Source organism: Phoenix dactylifera, unplaced genomic scaffold (assembly GCF_009389715.1).
Source record: "Phoenix dactylifera cultivar Barhee BC4 unplaced genomic scaffold, palm_55x_up_171113_PBpolish2nd_filt_p 001013F, whole genome shotgun sequence".
Lineage (NCBI taxonomy): Eukaryota > Viridiplantae > Streptophyta > Magnoliopsida > Arecales > Arecaceae > Phoenix > Phoenix dactylifera.
Window position 1 is genome coordinate 63,044 of NW_024068367.1, and position 21,115 is coordinate 84,158.

Sequence of the window (21,115 nt, forward strand, 5' to 3'; positions counted from 1 at the left end):
GTTATTATTGCTAACAAAATATTCATGCTTGGATGCTTAGATTAGGGTTAATTAAATTTTATTTGATTTAGACTTTAATTGGACAAAAAATGCTTTCGATACTTTTTCTGCTCGAATTCAAATTTATCTCAAACTATTTTCCAAAATTCTAATTTAATCTAAAGTAGGATAAAGTGTTTTGCCAGAAGTCAAACTCTATTCCCCCCTTGATTGTCTACTTTCCTACTTGAGCAAAAGAGAATGCATTTATATCCCACTGGGTGAGTGAGAATGTGTTTAGATCCCATGTCCTGTGTGGGATCGTTTGAAGGCTTGTTCAGTTCCCATCTGTTTTCCCTAAAAATTCAATCCAAGCTTATCATCCATTCGGAGGGATCCCCCCACTCGCACCCGCAAACCCTAGTTGCACCTGCTTTCACAGCCTAAAGTAACAAAGGTAAGGCAGTACATAGCACCACCCAATATTGCTACCTATTGCAGCCATGTCCCACAGGTGTACCGAGGCATTTAATCCCACAGTCAAAAACCCTACCGATGGCAAGCTCCCACCATCGGAACCCCCAACTAATGACCAACATCCACTATCAGATCGAAAGCAACTCTAGCAAGCCCTAGCCTCCAATAACAGCCTGCAAACTATCAAAACTCAGAAGGCTTCAAAAGGCAGCAATTTCACTGTCAAAACCCTACCGACAATGACCTTCCCACTATCAGAACCAGTCAGCAATCAAAAGTTTTCCCAACTGCAGGTGCAACTCTAGTTGTGCTCGTGACCTTCCATGCACCTTCACAATGATAGCAAGCTCAACTAAATGACACACTAGCAGCAACATCAGCCTAAGCAACCATGGACACAAACAACAACACCAACTCCAAGGTTGAACAATTCGAGATATAGATGGCTGAGAACACGAAAGCCATGAGAGAGCTTTAGGCCTCTCTACGAGATGTCTTGGCCTGATGCAGGCACTTCCATCCTTGCAACCCATAACATCAGCAGCATAGCTCAACCCAAACCAGGAGTCCAATGCTAGCAACTCACCATGTCAAAACTGCCGCTACAACAACTAGAACCAGCATCCTAGCCAAGATGCACACGACAAGCATCATGATAAAATACTATGCTTAACCATGGATGACTTCTTCTAGAAGCTGGAGCTAATAGCATTTCAAGACTTGCTAGTCTCAATTGATGCTTATTTTGGTTGGCACCATCTGCCTGACCGGAAGCAAGTCCAATTCATTAGCTAAGCTGAAAGGTCCAGCCCACATCTGATGGTCCATCCTAGCAGAGAATGGTGCCCACTATAGCAAGAGGCCCATGCAACAGGTCCTAGATGAGGGAGAAGCTGGAGGACCGCTATATCCCTTCAGATTATTCCCAATAGCTCCACACTTAGATGATCTAAACAAGCAATACACTGATCAGTTCAAAAGTACTGAGTGGAATTTGACGAGCTCACTCTTCAAGTTCATTTCCAATAGTCCCCAAACCAACAGATCGATAGATTCAGCAGCAATCCCCGGCCCAAGATCTAGGATCAGATTGTCGTGGATCAATTTTCCAAGATGGCACATGTCATCCCCTTACAAAAAAGCTACTGATGCTTCCTTTGTTGCGAAGCTTTTCTTCAACAAGGTAGCTCACCCGCACAAGAATCCAAAATCAATGGTGTCTGACTATGATGTCAAATTCACCAGCCACTTCTGGAGGACGCGGGGCAAAGCTCGGCAATAAGCTCCAATTTTCTGTGCCTTTCGTCCCCAAACTAACTAACAGAGAAAAGTTGTCAACAGAAATTTGGAAAACCTACTAAGTCTTGTCGCGAAGAATTCACCCACCTAGGACACCATCCTTCCCCAAGCTAAGTTTGGTTATAAAAGACCATCAAACACTCAACAGGATGGTTTCTGTTTGAGAAGTTGACAAGGGAAACACTATGATACCCAGTAGATTTTGCCCCAATTCTAATATCCAATAGTTCTTCACTTAGGAGGTCAGATTTTCTCACAATATATCCAGCAAATCCATGAGGAAGACAAGAAGAAGATCCTGAAGAGTAACAAGCATTCCCAAAACAAAGCAAACCTAAAGAGCCAACAAATCCACTTCAACCTAGCGACAAAGTGCCATCCGTAATAGACCAAAATGGCACTCGTCGTTCCCACTGCAAGTTGCAGCCTAAGTATCTTAAGCCATTTGACATCATCAACTAGGTGGGAGATAATGTCTACGTCATGGACCTACCAAAAGATCTCTACTTCAGCTCCACTTTCAATGTCATTGACCTCGCATCCTATTTTGAAGGACAGGAGACCGTGGCTGAAAATAGAGAGCTGTAACTCCCAACATCGACAAAGCAAAAAAAAGGTAGGAAATCGGGGCCATCCTTGATAACGAGATTGTGACAATAAGGAAGAGGCCTCATCAAAAGAAAATAATAAGTGAAGTGAGCAGTCATTGCCGACTTCACTTAAAAATTCAAAAAAAAAAAAACATGTAAAAGGCATTGAAGCCCCTATTTCGTTTCAAAACAGAGGCTTCGCTCTTGTTCCAGCAAGCAAAGGAGAGAGAGCTTCAAAAAGCCTCTCTCCACCCCTTCATCCACCTCTTTCACTCTTCACCACCTTCTCCCTCTCTCTCCCTCCCCCCTCTCTCTTCTCCTTTTTTTCCTTGTCCCTCTCCCCCTCAGTTGCCAATTTCTCAATCCGGAAGCCAGAATTATCCCGAACCACTGTCAGTACAGCTCGGATCGTCGCCGGTACGGCTCAGTACATTCCAAACCGGACAGTTCGGAATGGTTCCGCTGCCTTTGATCTAAAAGATCAAAGGACAATTCCAAAGTGGTCACCAAAAGTGGTGAATCCGATGATAGGAGTATCACCCCTTCCGACAGCACACTAACTGTCATCCATTCACGGCGGTAGTTACATCATCACCAGATGGATATTTCTTCTAGAAGCATCCCTAAGGCGAGTTTAATTGTACTAATCGATCTGCATCATAGTTTTTAAGTTTTTCTTTGACTTTGAGGATACCCAATCAATCCTATCACTAGTGAGGGGTCCTAGAGCCTATAAATACTCCCTATATACCACTTGTTTTCATGAAATCGATGAAGTTTGTTTTCTCTTGAGTGCATGTTAAGTCATGTTTGCTCTATTTTTTGGCATGGTGGATTCTATGCAAACCGTGGTGGATTCCGGGGATTGGCGGTGAGGCTAGTTGGTGGAGTCCTTAGTCATGGCATGCTACGGCACTTTAGTTGGACTCCTTGACGGCTATGGAGCTCTCTTTGCAGCAAGGTGGTAAGCTACTAGTTATCCGTAGGTAGTTTTGTTTATTAGTTTCAACTAGCTTTTTAGTTTTTTAATTTTATTTTCCGCTTTCTTACTTTTAGGTTTAGTTTAATTTTTTCTTAGTGGTTTACATTGTTGCTTAGCTATTTTAGTCCTCCACTTGATAGCCCTGAAACTAATGTTAGGCCTTTCCGCCTACATTGAAGAAAGAGATAGAGAGATATAGTTTCTCAAGTGCTAGTTATGGTCAAGTGATTTCTCTCTCATGGAATTCACATCTCAAAAGTTATGGAAAGATTTTAGGGATTTTAAATTAAATAATAAGAAACCCCACAAAAAGAGTCTAAAATACTCTTGCATCTGAAAAAAGGGAGAGTTATCAAATGATATCACAACCCAGTTATGAGTGGTTTATGTTTAGGTTTAAGTTCTAATTGATATTTAATAGAGTAGAGAAAAGAAATAATAATCAAATAAACTGAGTGAGAAACCAAAGGTAGGATGGAGGAGGGGTCTAGGTGTTGTTGTCAGATGGTTAAAGTTCTCTTTGCCTATTCATAGCATCAGGTTTCCATGGATCTGCAGGGTGGGGGGCTGGAATGCCCTCCGCCCCCTTTTAAGTCCACTTAGGTCCACACCTGTCTGCTCCAACACTAGTTCCTCGAGTATTATTTCTAGCAAATCACACATCCACATGAATCTTCTGGAAAAAGAAAATGGCACTAAAGCATGGTCTGCCGTACCGGTCCGTACCGGCCCGTACCCGGCTGGGGACCGATACCGAATCAATGTGGAATCTGATACCCGTAGCTTATCGTTGGAGAACCAGTATGGGACCGGTATGAAACCAGTACGTACCGGTTTGGGCCGCCACCGGTACGCTGACCGGTACCGGTACGGCAAACCTTGCACTAAAGTCCCCTTCCTTGACCGGTACCGGTACGGCGAACCTTGCACTAAAGTCCCCTTCCTTGATGTACAGAACATAGTCTAGCCATCCTAATCAATCATATGATAGCATATATGATAATTATTTTAATATTTGTAATAGATGTATTAAAAAGTGTGACTGGAGAGCAAAATAGTAATCTAAGAATTTTTTAAATGCAGCATGTAAAACTGGTTTAATTAGATACACACAGAAAGAGTACCTGGTGAATCATAATATGACTTTTGGTCATAGAAAAACATGGCCTCACGTAATCTGTGGCGTTTTCCTGCAGTACCTGCATACTGAAAAGTAGTGTGCACTGCATAGGGTTCAAGTCTGAGCTGCTGGTACATAGCCTGCCATTTTTTTTTAACAAGCATGGTCACAAGAAAATTCATCAATAATACATTTATTGATACCCATATACTTAAAGCACAGAACATAAGGAATGATGGATGGATAAGAAATATGGAACAAAAAAATGTGTCTATCATCCATGATGGTTATAAAGATCAATGCTCGGAAAGGGAGAAAGTAGCAGTTTTAAATGCTGAAAGAAACATTAAATGGCACTACCTGGACAAAGAATGTGTGTCCACTGCAGAATATACTCGCTGGCAAGATTCCTAATTTGATGGTCCCATCAAAAGCATATACAAGCCCATTTTCTCCTTCAACTGGTGGTCCTAAAACTTTGTGGAGTAGCTCATTAAAGCCATTCTGGTCCCATATCTTATCATCAGCTACCAGCAGATCTCTCCACTCTTTTGCCAGCTTTTTAGCAGGATCAGTAGGACGCCAGTGAAAAATTCCAATATTATAGGCACCAGTTACTGACAATGATGAAAGAACAAAGATTGATTAGATGATTACTCAAATTTCAATGTTAAATTTGTTAAAACATATAAATAAGATGCCAAGATCTACATTTTTGAAACAAGAAAAGCTACAGGGATGATCAGACCCAAGACATATACATATAACTTCATAAGCAGTTAATAAAATTATACTCTCAAAAAACACTTAATGAAATTCTGTCCATCGTAGACTAGCATGATCATGCTTTTTTATTGTCGTTAGAGAATACTGATCATTAATATTCTAAAAATTATTCACTATAAAAGATATAAGAAATGCTTAACTTGAATTCATTCATGCAACAAGTTACATCAATCTAGAATTCATGTTCTGTGTTGCTCGGCTTCCAAATATGGAAAGACCCATTGAGAGTTGAAGATGTAGCCCATTTAAGTTACAAAAAGGCAGTTTGTTGATTGCACTATTCTTTATAATACAAGCTCCTACTTTTTTTCTTATGCCACAGCCTTGCATGGTTATTAAGAAACATTTCTGCAATCTTTGCACTTTCCATTATGATAATGCTCCTCAAACAATTCACTATTCCTCCCATGCAGAATATATTCCCTATCATGCTAAATATTACATTCTCTCAAATCTCCTATCTAAGTGTTGCTGGAAATTGGACCCGGGGGCGACCGCGAGCCGAGAGGGGAGGAGCTCCGCTGCTGGAACAGTGGGTGGCGGCGCGTCGGCTGGTGGCGTCCTCCTGGAGAATCCTGCAAGAAAGCCGATGGCCGGAATCTCCGGCGCCGGCCCTCCGAAGCTTAAGTCAGAGGGGGCTAGTATATGAGTGGAGTAAAAGAGGAGAATGTTTGTTCCTGTGTGTGTCCGTCCCCTTTTCTTTCCCCCCAGGTTTCCTTTTATAGAAGGATATTATGTTACCTGAGAGGTGACAGGGTAAATTGTCTTTTTCGTGATAATTGGGCACGATCATGCTCATTAATGGCGTTGTGGAGAATAAGACCGGATCAGACCCGGAGTCAGCGAACTGTCATGGTTGATCGGACCTGTTGGAGTGGTTGAAACCGCCGGTCGTGGTGGGCCTGGGGTTCGTAGATGGCAAGTGCATTGATTGCTGAGTGAACCGGTGATCAGGGAGAGCCATACGCTTTGATGGTCCAGTGATCCGGAGATCATCTTGAGCCGTGTTCATTTAATGGTTGAGTGCATCGGAGGCCCGCAGGGGTCACACGCATTAATGATAGAGCGTGCCGAAGGCCTGCGGAGGTCATGTGCCTTAATGGCTTGAGGATGGTAACAGAGTACGGTGGAGTCGTGTATTTAGTTGTCAGATCCTCTAGAGGATTAGGCGGGGGTTGGATATTTGGCTAAGGCACGGGCTTGGCACGGGTGCCGAGCCGAGCCGGTTGCTTAGCGGGGTGTCTCGTTGTGAGGTCGGGCGCCTTCCTGGTCGGCGCTCTTTGGTCGAGCGCCTTCCTGGTCGGCGCTCTTTGGTCCGAGCGCCTTTCTGGTCGGCGCTCCTTAGTTGAGCGCTTTTGAGCTGGCATGACTTGGGTTTTCCCCCAACACTACCCCCCGACTTTCGAGTTCCAGCTGGCCACCAGCTTGAGCGCGGGAAGTAGTTTTAGTCGGGCCATTAGGAGTTAAGGAAATTTCGAATTATCGCGTGTTTCGAATTATCGCGCGCTTCGAGGTGCTTTTAATGGGCGGCGTCTCTTCTTTCCCGAAACGTCTCATTATTAGGGTGCCTTCTCCGAAGCGTCCTCGCGTCGTGGGCTCATGATAGGGCCGCACGATCCGACGAGGCGCTTCTGTGTTCGAAGCGTCAGCCCGAATTAAATGTGGTGCTCCGTTTTTCGGGCCAACACGCGTCGTGATCTGAATGGGGAGCAGCATTTTTTCACGGCTGATCTGGGCCGTTGGAGGGATCTATAATAAATCCTCACCTGGCCTCCTGCTACTTTCTTATTGTCCTCCTTCCTCCAGCTTTTCTCAGTCTGAAGCTTCTTATCTCCGGCATCCTTCACAGGTCCCTATCCTCTCAGAACCCTTCTTTCTTCTTCCCTAATGGATCCCGGTCCGAGTGATGTCGAGTCCACCATGAGTGAACTGGAGGTCGAGATGGCCGAGGAATGGTTCTTTCCTCAGTGAGGGTTCCGTCTGGAGCCCGCCGGGTTGGGGGATCGGGTAACGAATCCCCCGGTAGGCCGGATCGGAGTGTACCTGGAGGCACTCTGGCCGGCCTACGATTTCCTCTTCACGGGTTCGTGAACGAGTTGCTTACGGAGTACCAGTTGGTCCCGGTGCAACTCGCTCCGAATGCCTGGAGGACAGTAGTCGGTTTCCTGTCGCTGTGTTTGGCGTACGGGATTCCGACTTCTGTAAACGTTTTCCGGCGACTCTTCGTGTTGAAGTCGAACCCGGGAGACGGAGAGTGGCTCTACATTGCCCTTCGGACGGGTCGGCCACTCTTCCAGGGCGCTCCTTCGTCCATTCCACGAGTGGAAGAAGAAATTCTTCTTTCTGGGCTCTGAACGGACATGGGGGTTTGACCCTAGGTGGGGGCCGGCCCGACTCAGGTCCGTCAATAAAGTCCCCAAGCTTTCTACGCGCGAGCAGGGGATCCTCGACACCGTTCGCAGCTCGGGGACGGTATTCTACTGAGCGGCCTCATAAAGTGAGGACGCTCTAGTGAATGTTGGCCTGAGCTCGGCGCGTCCTCAGGATAAGGGTAACAGTAGAAAGTCATTTTTTATTCTGCTATTATTCTGTGTTCTAATCCTGCTCGCCCTTGCAGATATCCGCAAAAATGGTGACCAAGAGCGAGGTCTTGTACGCCCGATTCCAAAAGAGGGCGGCCGAGCTCTCGGGGGAGCCGACCGAGCCGAAGAAGAAAGCAAAGATCTCGGCGACCACGGCGGTCGAGACGGGCGCTCCTCGCACCGCACACTCCGAGGCTGGTCGGAGGGAGGGCGCAGGTTCCAGGGGCGCGAGCTCTGGTGGAGCTACGGTCGGCGTTCCCGTGCCCGGCGCCGATTTCGCAGATTCCTGGTCGGGCAGGAAGCCCCGATCGCCGACCAGGGAGGGAGGAGTCGGCGGGTTTGGCGCTCCGCTCGTGCCGCCCCGCCCCCAGCTTTTGCGGCAGTCAGATCGGCCGCCTGTCCGACCCCAATTCCCCCAGTCCCGAGCCGGGGAACAGTCAAGGAGCTATGGGGTCGGCTCCGCCAGGCCAGCCGAGGCCGGCGTTTCGGGCTCGTCGGGCCCCCGGGAGCGGGTGCCTTACGCTCCCGTGTGGGCAGTTTTTCGAGGGCGACTCGACCCTCGATAACCCCCAGGTAGCGCCGAGGTTCTTCGAGTCGCGCTGCTCCCGGCCCGACCCAGGCCAAGATCCGGTCCATGAATTATGGCGCCTTCATGGACTCTGCCCTCTGCTCTGCCGTCCGGGTAAGTTGATCTTTTCATTTGTGCAACTTCAATTTGTGCAAGTTTTAATTTTAAAGTTCGTTTCTCACGTCTCTCTTTTACAGCATCTGCACGAGACGGAGACGCTGATGCATATTATCCCAAGATTATCGGAGCGAGCCCGAAGGCACAGCGGGGCACGAGGAGGTCGAGGCGAGGTGCCTGGCGTCCGAGGCCGACCAGCGCCATGCGCTCCAGGCGAGAGTGGGGGCGGCCGAGGACGAAATTCGGGCTCTGACCGCCGAGCTTGAAGAGAGAAGGGTCGCCGCACCAACACTTGCCAGATCTGAAGTGGCGCGTCGCGGAGGCTCGTCTGGCGGAGGCCGGAGTCAGCGCTTGCCATCATCCGCGACGCCAGGAGGTGGGGAACGCCTCACCTCAAAACCCCAGGAGCTTCGAACAGGAAATAAAAAATTGGAGCGGAAGGCCGCCTAACCACGAGGCTCGGGACCAGGAGGCTCGGGAGCAGGCCCAGGAAGCCGTTAAAACTCTTCCGTGAAGTCCCGGCGAGAGTTCCCGCGACCTTTTAGAGGAGGAAGGCGTGAACGGGAGTCGGGAGAGTTCCGCGACCTTTTAGAGGAGGAAGGCGTGAACGGGCTTATCCAGGGCTTCAAGGACTTCCGCAACCAACTGCGGCGACTTCTTCCGAACTTCGACCTGAACCTGCTTCAACCAGGAGCAGGGGTCGAAGAGTCAGAGCGGAGGCGGAAGCTTCGGCATCTGACAGGGCTGACCAGGAGGCCCGGCCGAGGCGGGCGAGGCTGCTCCCGAGGTCGCCGAGCGGCTCCCGAGGCTGCTCCTGAGGTTGCCGAGGCTACTGAGGTAGAAGCCTCGATCGCCGAGGAGCCAGTCGTTCCTGAAGTCGCCGAGGACAGCAGGGCTGAGCCTTAGTTTTCCGTTTTTCTTTTTGTAATCGGAATGGCCTCCATACTGTTAAGGCCGAGCCCGAGCTTTGTCCTTAGCCTACGGGCTCCTTTAATGAATATATATATATATATATTTTTTGTAACTTGCAATTGGTTGTGTTTCGATTTTCGGTAGACCTAAGTTTCTTCACTTGGATCCGCTTTAGGCTCCAAGGACTTGGGCTCTGCGGCCCCAATTTCGTCCATTGTGTAGTTAGACCTGCGTCCAAGTTTGGCACATTTGTCTAGTCCGAGCTTAGGTATGAATTTTCGCTGCTCGGACCTTCGACCGGTGATATCGCGATGCTTATGTCTAGGATACGCTTAGGCTCGGCAAGCCTTTTCGAGCTTAGCTCAGAATTCGGCCGAGCCCCAGGACCAAAGGTCACTAAACTCGAACTTTAGTCGGACTTCAAACTCGGACCTTAGGTTGTCGAGGCGGATGTCCCGAAGCTCGGGATGAGGATTCATCGAGCTGCCGGTATAAACTAGGCTATAGCTCGCTATCGAACGGTGCATGTGGACGGGTGAGGCCGAGCAATAATTGGCCCGACCTGGTACCTCGACGCTGGTCAGGGTTTCATTCAGGTAATTAATTAACCAGGAATGAAATAAATGAAATAATGTAAAGACATTAATCGAAGGGTACCTGGTACCATGAGCGTCTTACGCCGAGGCTGTGAACTTTGCCTGGCGATTTTGAGGACGCTCTTCTGCTCGGAGTCCGTTCTTTGGGGATGCTGGCATAATAGAAGAATCCAGTTGTCGTTAAAGATGTTTGTCGCCAATCACGAACGTTTCGCTGATCACGAGCAGGAGATCGAGCCGAGCTCGATGTTCGATGGAGATCGAGCCGAGCTCGATTTTGGTGGAGACCGCATCTCGAATTCACGAACTCACGAACATCTTCAGGGAGACCACGTAGGTACTTCCGTCATCCGAAGTATCGGGCATCCCGACCGTGGTCGAGGTAGGAGATCGAGCCGAGCTCGATGCTTGATGGAGATCGAGCCGAGCTCGATGCTTGATGGAGATCGAGCCGAGCTCGATGTTCGATGGAGATCGAGCCGAGCTCGATGTTTGGTGGAGACCGCATCTCGAACTCACGAACATCTTCAGGGAGACCACGTAGGTACTCCGTCACCCGAAGTATCGGGCATCCCGACCGTGGTCGAGGTAGAGATCGAGCCGAGCTCGATGCTCGATGGAGATCGGCCGAGCTCGAGCTCGATGGAGATCGAGCCGAGCTCGATGCTCGATGGAGATCGAGCCGAGCTCGATTTGTGGACCGCATCTAACTCACAATTTCAGGGAGACCACGTAGGTACTCCGTCATCCCGAAAGTATCGGGACATCCGACCGTGGTCGAGTAGGAGATCGAGCCGAGCTCGATGTTCGTGGATCGAGCCGAGCTCGATGTCGATGGAGATCGAGCCGAGCTCGATGTCTGACGCTCCAAGATTTCGTCAAGGCATCCGGCTCCGCTTTATGCTAATTGACGAGCCGGCGAGTCTGGTACCATGAGACATTATTAGGAGAATTGGTGATTCGAACAAGTGCACATGAGCCCGTTATAAATGAAATTTATGATTAAAGAATGGGAACCTCTCGGGGTTCTACTGGTAGTACACGCGGAGATTTTCAGAACTCCAGCTTCGTGGAATGGGAGTCCCATCGAGAGACTCCAGCTTGTAAGTTCGGGCCGCCGGATGCGTGTGACTCGTAAGGTCCTTCCCAATTTGGGGCCAGTTTCCTTGCTCAGTTGGTCGGGAGGCCTCGGCTCTTCTGAGGACGAGGTCCCCTGCTTTGAAGGATTTAACTTTGACCCTGGCGTTTAGTACTGTGCTGTCTTTTGCTGGTACCTCGCCATGCGAACTCGGGCGGCCTCCCTTGTTTCCTCGATCAGGTCAGGTTGTTCCTGAGCTGTGAGGAGTTGGAGCTGGCATCATGTGTTCTACCCTCGGAGAAGGGAGTCCAATCTCCAACGGGATGACAGCTTCCGTTCCATATGTTAAATTGAAGGGAGTCTCGCCGGTGGGGACACGGAATGTGGTCCGGTAAGCCCACAGGACATTGTATAGGTCTTCGACCCACTGTCCTTTGGATTTGTCGAGCCTGGCTTTGAGCCCCTGCAAAATAGTACGATTTGTTACCTCGGTTTCTCCGTTCGTCTGAGGGTGCGCGACCGAGGTGAAGCGGTGGTCGATGCCGAGCTCGGAGCAGAATTCTCTAAAGCGGAGGTTGTCGAACTGGCGGCCGTTGTCTGATATGAGGATGCGGGGGAGCCCAAATCTGCAGATTATTGACTTCCAGACAAAATCCCGCATCTTCTGCTCGGTGATCCGGGCGAGTGGCTCGGCTTCCACCCACTTGGTAAAATAGTCGATGGAGACGACAGGAATTTTCTTTGCCCGGTAGCCAGAGGAATGGTCCCAGAATGTCAATTCCCCACTGGGCAAAAGGCCAAGGGGAGCTGATGGAAGTTAACGGAGCCGAGGGTCGGCGTTGGACATTGGCGTTTCTCTGGCATCGGTCGCATCTTCGGACGAAGTCCAAGCATCCTTTCTGGAGTGTCGGCCATAGTATCCTTGGCGCAAAATCTTATGGGCCAATGCTCGTCCTCCCAGATGATTTCCACAAATCCCTTCATGGACTTCACGCATTGCATAGTCAGCCTCTGTCGGGCGGAGACATCTGAGGAGGGGAGAGGTGAAAGATCTCCGATAAAGCTTTCCCTCGTGCAATATGTACCAGGTGGCGGAACGCTTTACTCGGCGAGCCTCACGTTCATCACTGGGGAGGACTTCGTCTTGCAGATAGCTGATGAGCTCGTCCATCCAGCTTGGCTCGAACTCAATGCAAAGGGCCTGCTCGGGCTCCTCCGTACTGGGTTTTTGGAGATACTCCAGTGCCGCCGTTTTGGGGAGCTCGCTCATGCGAGAGGACGCCAGCTTTGACAGCTGGTCGGCCCTAAGTTCTCTGACCTGGCAACATGTTGGATGTGGAAAGAATTCAAGGTCGAGGTAGATCCGTACCTTCCGAAGATATTCCTGCATTGTGGGGTCTCTGGCTTCGAAGTCACCCAGGATTTGGTTGACGACGAGCTGAGAATCGCTGAAGGCCTTCAGGTCCTTCACTCCTAGCTCTCTGGCTAACTTGAGCCCGGCGACGAGTGCTTCGTATTCCGCCATGTTGTTGGAAGCAGGAAACTCGAGGCGTAAGGCTTGTTCGGCAACCACCCCTTCCGGGCTGGTGAGGATGAGACCCGCTCCGCTACCCCCCGAGTTTGAAGAGCCATCGACATGCAAAGTCCATGCCAAACTCGGGGTCTGCTCTGTTGGCGTAGGCTCAGGTTGGGCTCGGCCTCGTCCGGTATGGTGCACTCGACTATGAAGTCGGCGAGTGCTTGCGCTTTGATCGCCGGTCTGGGTCGGTACTCGAGGTCAAATTCTCCGAGCTCGACGGCCCACTTAGTAATCCGGCCGCGCGGTCTGATCTTTGCAGGATCTGCTTTACTGGCTGGTCGGTCAGCACGGCCATTGTGTGGGCTTGGAAATAAGGTCGGAGCCTCCGAGCTGAGATGACCAAGGCATAAACAGTCTTCTCCAGCTTGGAGTATCGGGTCTCAGCATCCCTCAAGACCCGGCTGGTGTAATATACTGGTTTTTGGAGCTTGCCCTCCTCCCGGACCAGGACCGAGCTCACTGCTACAGGGGAAACAGCTAAATAAAGGTAGAGGAGTTCACCCTGTTGAGGCTTTGTGAGCAGGGGAGGGGAAGCAAGAAGGTGCTTGAGCTCTTCAAAAGATTGCTGGCACTCGGCCGACCATAGGAAGTTTTTTGGCTTCTTAAGAGTCGCAAAAAATGGAAGGCAGCGCTCGGCCGAGCGGGAGATGAATCTCCCGAGAGCTGCAACTCGGCCCGTAAGCCGTTGTACCTCCTTGACTGTCCTCGGAGGCGTCATCTCCTGGAGCGCTCGGATCTTTTCAGGATTGGCCTCGATTCCCCGCTGTGTAATGATGAAGCCAAGGAATTTGCCCGAGGTGACTCCGAACGCACATTTGGCTGGGTTGAGCTTCATTTGGTACCTTCGGAGTGTGGAGAATGCTTCATCAAGGTCGGTCACATGGTCTTGCGCCACCTTGCTTTTCACCAGCATGTCATCAACATAGACCTCCATGTTTCGGCCTATTTGGTCTTTGAAGATCCGGCTGACCAGCCTCTGATAAGTTGCTCCGGCATTCTTTAAGCCGAATGGCATTACTTTGTAGCAGTAGGTACCCCCGTCGGTGATGAAGGCCGTCTTTTCTTCATCTTCTGGCGCCATACGGATCTGGTTATATCCGGAGAAGGCGTCCATGAATGCCAACAGCTCGTGCCCCGAGTGGAGTCCACGAGCTGGTCGATGCTGAGAGTGGGAAGATGTCTTTGGGCAGGCTTTATTCAAGTCGGTGTAGTCGACGCACATGCGCCATTTTCCGCTAGCTTTTTTGACGAGACCACGTTGGCGAGCCACTCTGGGTAGATATCTCCCGAATGAAGCCAGCCTCGAGAAGTTTCCAACCTCCTCGGCTGCTGCTCGTTGTCGTTCAGGAGCGGCGCCTCGCTTCTTTTGTCGCACGGCTTGCAGGTTGGCTTACTTGGAGCTGGTGGACCATGACCTCTGGATCTATCCCCGGCATATCCGCGGGCGACCATGCGAAGACATCCATGTTGTTCCGCAAGAAGTTGACGAGGCGATCCCTTTCGCGATCATTGAGGCCGGAGCCGACCTGCACGGTTAGCTCGGGAAAGTTTTCGCGCAAAGAACTTGAATTAGTAACTCACCGGGCTCTACACGATTCTTCTGAGGGCCGACCCTGCCTCCAGGGTTTTAGCTGAAGGCTGGTCGGTTGCTGGACCGGCACTCGGCCGGTCGCTTCGCCTCATGGGTCGCCATGTAGCATCGTCTTGCTACCGCCTGGTCCCCACGAACTTCGCCAACTCCTTGGCTGGCGGGAAATCCGCATGAGCAGGTGGCGAGTGAGACCACTGCTCGGAGGGCGTTGAGATCTGGTCTTCCAAGGATGGCATTATAAGCCGAGGGCAGGCGTATCACAAGGAAGCTCATTCTCACGGTACTTTCCCGGGGGCGAGCCCGACCGTGACCAGGAGGTCGACCTCGCCCTCTACTGGGACCGAATCCCCAGTAAATCCGACCAACGGAGCATTCATCCTCCGTAGTTGCTCTTCTGTCATCCCCATTTTACAATAGGCATCAAAATACAAAACGTTCGCCGAGCTTCCATTATCAATTAAGATGCGTTTTACATCAAATCTATTCATAACCATAGAGATGACCACAGCATCATCGTGGGAGTTTCGACTCCCTCCAAATCATCATCTGAGAACGAGATGGCTTCCGAGGCGCGTAGGCGCTTCGAGGAGGTTCCTTCCCCTGAAGCTTCTCCAACCGAGGCCCCGCCTCGGATGGTGTTGATGGTGCGGCGATGGGCCTGTTGGCGTTTGAACCTTCAGCTGTGCGGCTCCCTCCGCTGGCCTCTTTTCTTCACGCCGGCCTCGCACAAATCGATCGAGCACCCCTCGGCGGATGAGCGCTTCGATCTCGTTCCGGAGCTGGTAGCAGTCCTCAGTATCATGGCCATGATCCCGATGGAAACGGCAGTACTTCGGGGATCACGCCGGGCTCCGGAATCTCGGTTTCGGGGTGGGGGCCGGAAATAATCCCGACCCTCAATCTCCATGAGGATTTCGGCCCGATGAGCAGTAAGGGAGTGTAGTTTTCATACCTCCCTTCGGTGCACGGGCCCGTGGTGGAAACCTCGGACGGAGTGGTGACCTCTGCTGAGGCGGTCCCCGTAATCGGGGTGGACTCTTCAGACGGGGCGGATTTTTGGCTCGGTGCGGGGACGGGCTTCTGGGCTGGCCACGCTCCTCGCGGCGTCTTTTCTGTTTCTTGGAAGTCTGCTCGGCCCCGCTCCGCCTAACGGCCACGGCTTCCTCGCCTTCGCATACTTCCGCGCCCGAACAAGCATTTCAGTGAGGTCTGCAGGGAAATTCTTCTCGATGGAGAAGAGGAACCTGTAAGACCGGGCTCCAGTCTTTAGTGCCGACATGGCAATTGACTGGTCAAGCTCTCGGACTTCCCAGGTTCGCGGCGGTAAATCGGTCCAAGTACTCCCTGAGGGACTCTCCCTCCTTTTGTTTTATATCAAGGAGGGAGTCCGATGTCCGCCGCTGGGGCTGGCTGGCGGCAAAATTGCTGGCGAACTGTCTGCCGAGCTGCTCGAAGGAGGAAACAGTACTCGGCTTCAACCCGGTAAACCAAAGCCGGGCTGGTCCTCGGAGCGTCGCTGGAAAACTTTGCACAGCATGGCTTCCGAGGCTCCTTGTAGGGCCATTAAGGCCCGATAACTTTCAGTGGTCAGGGGTCGGTCCTGCCGTTGTAAGGCTCCACCTGGGGCATCTTGAACCGTGGCGGGACTGGCTCGTCTTCAATCTGCTGGAAGAAGGGGGACCTCGTGGTGAACTCGAAGTCACCGTCACGTCCCGATTTCCTTCCGTGGAGTGCCTGAATCTGGCGCTCCAGCTTCTCGACCTTCTTGTCGAGCTCATCATTCTGGGGGATCGCCGCAGCGGTCCGCTCCGGTGCAGGTTGCCCTGGAACTGACTCACCTCCGAGGGTTGTGGCCAGCCACCGGGGCCTCTAACTGGATGTTCTCTCCAGAGGAAGGCCTGGACTTAAGAGTCCTGACCTCGAAGGGGGAGTCCGCTTGTAGGAGGCACCGGTTGAACTGGGGCCGGAGGGAGCGGTGCCGGCGGGATGCCCCTGGGTTGCAACCTTGGACAGCGGTGGCCAAGGCCTGCATCTGTTGCACCAGGGCATCGAACTGCTCCGGCCGAACTTGAGGAGTTGACTCGGCCGGAGGCGGCGAGTTCTGGACAGAGTGTCCAGGACTGGGTGGAGGACGTCGAGAGGCATTGGAAGCCCCCTTACTTCTCAGTTTCATGGCCGCAACTCGGGCCCTTCCTCTAGCGCCAACTGTTGCTGGAAATTGGACCCGGGGGCGACCGCGAGCCGAGAAGGGAGGAGCTCCGCTGCTGGAACAGTGGGTGGCGGCGGCGTCGGGCTAGGTGGCGTCCTCGCTGCGAGAATCCTGCAAGAAACCGGTGGGCCGGAACTCCGGGCGCCGGCCTTCCGAAGGCTTACAGTCAGACTGGGGGCTAGGTATATGAGTGGAGTAAAAAGGAGAAATGTTTTGTTCCTGTGATGTGTCCAGTCCCCTTTTCTTTCCCCCAAGTTTCCTTTAACGAAGGATATATGTTACCTGAAGGTGACAGGGTAAATTGTCTTTTTCGTGAATAATTGGGGCACGGATCAACGCTCGATTAATGGCGTGTGGAGAATAAACCGGATCAGACCGGCAGTCAGCGAAAACTGTCGATGGTTGATCGACCTGTTGGGAGTGGTTGAACCTGCCGGCCGTGGGTGGGCCCTGGGGTTCGTAGATGGCAAGTTGGCATTGAATTACTGAGTGAACGCGGTGATCAGGGAAGAGCCATACGCTTTGATGGCTTCCAGTGCATCCGGAGATCATCTTGAGCCGTGTTCATTAATGGTTTGAGTGCATCGGAGGCCCCCGCAGGGGGTCACACGCATTAATTGAGTAGGGCGTGCCGAAGGCCTGCAGAGGTCATGTGCCTTAAATGGCTTGAGGATGGTACAGAGTACGGTGGAGTCGTGGTATTTAGTTGTCAGATCCTCCTAGAGGATAGGCGGGGGTTGGATTTTTGGCCCGTGCCGAGCCGAGCCGGTTGCTTAGCGGGGTGTCTCGTTGTGAGGTCGGGCGCTTTTCAGGTCGGCGCTCTTTGGTCGGGCGCTTTTCAGGTCGGCGTCTTTGGTCGAGCGCCTTCCTGGTCGGCGCTCTTTGGTCGAGCGCCTTTCTGGTCGCGCTCCTTAGTGAGCGCTTTGGCTGGCATGACTTGAGTTTTCCCCCCAACACTAAGAATTCTCGACATGCTAAATATTACATTCTCTCAAATCTCTATCTAAGAATCTCGACCTCTTTGGACTTGCAACGACCACCTTCCAATCTAGGTTAATCTTTTTACCCCTTACCAAATATTGAATAAAAAGATTGTAGCTTATATTCCTGGTTCACAATCATAAACATCTCCTCATGTACTTGCCCACCCCACAAAAACAAAAAAGAAAGAAAATAATAACTAAAAAGATGTATATTTAAAAATAGATAACGATAACATGAAAATCTTATAAAATTTGCCTGCACTAAACTTCGTGGGCCCTTAATCTGCTTCAAAATCCTTTCTATCTCTCGTTTCCAAACTTCTTCAGCTTCACTTGTATGTACACTAGCTACTTCATTAGTAAAAAAAGGCAATTACCCAGTTATGGTCCCAGCAATCCAAGGACTTGGGAGGGGCAAAACTGGGGATAGACCTAATGTTTGGCATCTTTTTGTACAAAGTGGCTGCCCCAAGACTTGACCCATGTCGTTGCGCTTGTCAGCTCAAGCCTTTTACACCAAGTAATGTCCCTAACTACTTCTTCAGTAAGCCAACAAAATTAGAACTTGCTAATGGAACTCAATATTACTTTATTGCGCATGGTCCATCTTTTGTCAAAGGTAAATTTTATAAGTTCTTCATATTTAGTACCATTTCAACCAATAACAACAACAGTGACATGATAGTAACGAAGAAAAGGAAGAACAATATTAAAAATTAATTACTCTTAGGTGGTGATGCTCATCTATGACTATCTAAATTCTTGTTTTCCACTTCACAGTTGGTTCCACTCCAATTTCTACCCCCCACTTCATGCAACTATAGTTGAACACCAACCAACTACTCATATTCAAAAAGAAATTAAAGCCAAACTATAACTCATGCCCATCACTCAAGGGACCTGTTCTGCTCTCTCCTCTTTTCCGCTATTTGTCATCATTTAAAGAAAGTCAATTCCTATCCCACCAACTAAGCTCAACCACATTGTCTCGTTTGTTCCTATGGATTCTCAACAATCCATCTCCTTTGAGAACATGAATATTTCTACAAAATTACCTACAAGGCTTAGAGAACAAGGATTCAAATCCTGTGGGATCAGGAAATCCTAGCCTTTCCATGGAATGGGATGCGCCACTTCCGACCACTGGGACAATGGATTCTTGTTCCATTTTGGTCCTATTCCCAACACTCAGGATGATGCCCCATCCTAATATCTCGGGACTTGAATCCTTACGAGAACCTTAAACTACTTAAGCTAATCTCTTAATCCATATCTTTGCTTAACACAAGGTTGCATCACAAAAAAGGACATCTAAACAAATTCAATATAAGACTCCAATTATTTTCCATTTTAACTTCACTTGGATGTGTTCCTTAACTCCCAGACCTAAACTGGACCATCATAAATATCCTAGCTCATGAATAATATCGAATCTAAGAATCAACCTAACCACCCAAACTCAAAATCGATCCGCCTCAAAAACTTCAACCCAAACTCAATCTTTGGCTGGATTGGATTAAATCTAATAAGTTTTACACGACATTAAGTACAAATGATAATTTAAAGGGTTGTCTTGTTTTTAGAAGTCCAGTGAGATAAATCACAATATTTTATATATTATGCTGAGCTTAAAACAATACAATCCAGTAAATTAGCTTTAAAATTCAACACATGTAAGATTGCAATATAGTATTGACAATTTAAAAGACGGTGTTTGAAGTTAGGTCCAAGCAGAGACAGAGATATATTCTATTGTCTAGAGAAACAAAAGGAGATGGAAAAAAGTGTCATAAGAATTTGCAAATTTTGGCAAGGTATTACCTTGCTGCCAGACTTCCAGACTGTCGTCAGTTACTGTCGGTATAACTTGATCACTTGAGGTCAAAACATCTGCTTCAGGAAAACGAGCAAGATATGGAAGTGGATTCTGTTTTTCACACAAAATACAAAAGGAAACTGCATTCAGTAAAGGGAAAAGGCTTTGTTATAAAGTGCTGAAATTATTAAAATAATTCAAGAACATTGCAGGCAGAGCCTTCAAGGCCACCAGGTTGGTCACTATAATGAAAGATACTAAATGGTACAGACTAGACTCATGATTATTTTAGTGACAATGGTTCTCTAGTGAAACAGAATGTGCAGTATCAGGTTCGGCTCTGCTAATCTCCCTTATTAGGCTGAATTGATAACTAATAAATTACTCATCTCCTTCAAATAAAATTGTAAAATGTCAAATTGAAAAGTAAGTGACCTCTCAGAAATCTTGGTTAGCTGATCGGCAGTGCAAGGATTTCAAGGTTTTTTATGCCCTCTAATTTTGTAACATTTTATTCTAATTTGTCATGTTAACTACCTCTGCAATTACAAAATGGACTGAGGATAATATGCTAAGACACATTAGAAAGATAAAACTAAAGCGAAATAAGCCATATATTGCAAAATAATATGTATACCTTTAACCAAACCATGTCAGTATCACACATTAGCACCTCATTGTCGAAACGCAGGAGAGCATTAATCAAAAAGACTTTTTCTCTTCCCATTTTATGAAATTTGGGGGACCCCCATCCAGCATTCGCCGTGTCCATATTACTTCCATGTCAAAAACAGGAATACCTTTCCAATACAAAGCCTCCAGGATTTTTGAGTCCATTGCCCCTGCACCAACAACACTAAACTTCATCAAGCAATTAAAGAATAAATTGATCTAGCTCAGATTAGATCAAGGAAGGATGGCTTTGGTAATAGGTTGCATAAATTCTACGGAATTATGGGAATTACCAACAAGAAGGTTATAAACATTAAGATCTGTCAGGTGCTTGACCCAGGTCAAGATAAAGTCCATGTATGCATAGTTCCCAAAGGTCACGATTATGACATTATCTCTTGCCCGATGCTCCACCATCTCCTTTGTAAGCCGAAATGACTTCAAATCTGGCATTTTGGTACCAACAGGGGCATCCCATATACCTCTGGTGAACATGTTTCGAGGTTTCGCTGTGGGAGGAGGAATATTTGCAGTTGCGTTCCGACTTGCTTCGGACTCGGACAAACCATTTCCCTTCCTGGTAAAGTCTCTATCTAAAAAGCGAAAATACATCAATTAAATGTGAGCAAATCGAGAGCACCCCGGGCCAAAAAATTCGTTGCAGAAAACAGCTCCCACAAAACGCAGTCGAGGGGAATTTAGCAAGAGCACAACTCACCGATATAGATTGGCACTGCAACATTTGTCGTAATCATATTTATTTACATACAGTGATTAAGTGTCCGCCATAAAATTATGAGGTAACGTTCCATCCACTCTTTAAGTAAATAAAGAGGAAAAGGGGAAGCCTTTTTTACCCGGTAGACGAGGAGGCGCCGCGGAGGAGGAGAAATGGAGGAAGGAAAGGGGGTTCGCGTCGGTGGCGGGGGAATAGACGGTGGAGAGGATAAAGAGGGTTGAGAAGACGATGCCGGCGACGACGGTGGCGTAGATCACAAGGAACAGGGGCTTCCCTTCCGGGAACGGATTGCACGACGCCATCCCCAGCCCTAATTCCTGCTCCTCGTCATCGCCCTCGTTCCAACTTCTCGAAGACCCTTTTTCTATAACGGGCACGACGGAGCGTGGCTGATAGGAGATCCCTCGTGGTCACGGGTCGGGTCAGAGACTTTCTATCCA

General features: G+C 49.3%; 1 protein-coding gene across 1 annotated transcript in view; it reads right to left on the bottom strand.

Moving 5' to 3' along the window:
* LOC103717721 (arabinosyltransferase XEG113) overlaps positions 1-21,115 on the bottom strand; it is a 31,638-nt gene extending 10,523 nt beyond the window's left edge. The window contains 8 exon segments of the mRNA XM_039121218.1: positions 4,452-4,587; positions 4,808-5,064; positions 19,270-19,375; positions 19,902-20,047; positions 20,050-20,106; positions 20,230-20,529; positions 20,655-20,669; positions 20,794-21,115. Of these exon segments, the coding sequence (XP_038977146.1) occupies positions 4,452-4,587; positions 4,808-5,064; positions 19,270-19,375; positions 19,902-20,047; positions 20,050-20,106; positions 20,230-20,529; positions 20,655-20,669; positions 20,794-20,977 (1,201 nt within the window). The 5' untranslated portion in view covers positions 20,978-21,115.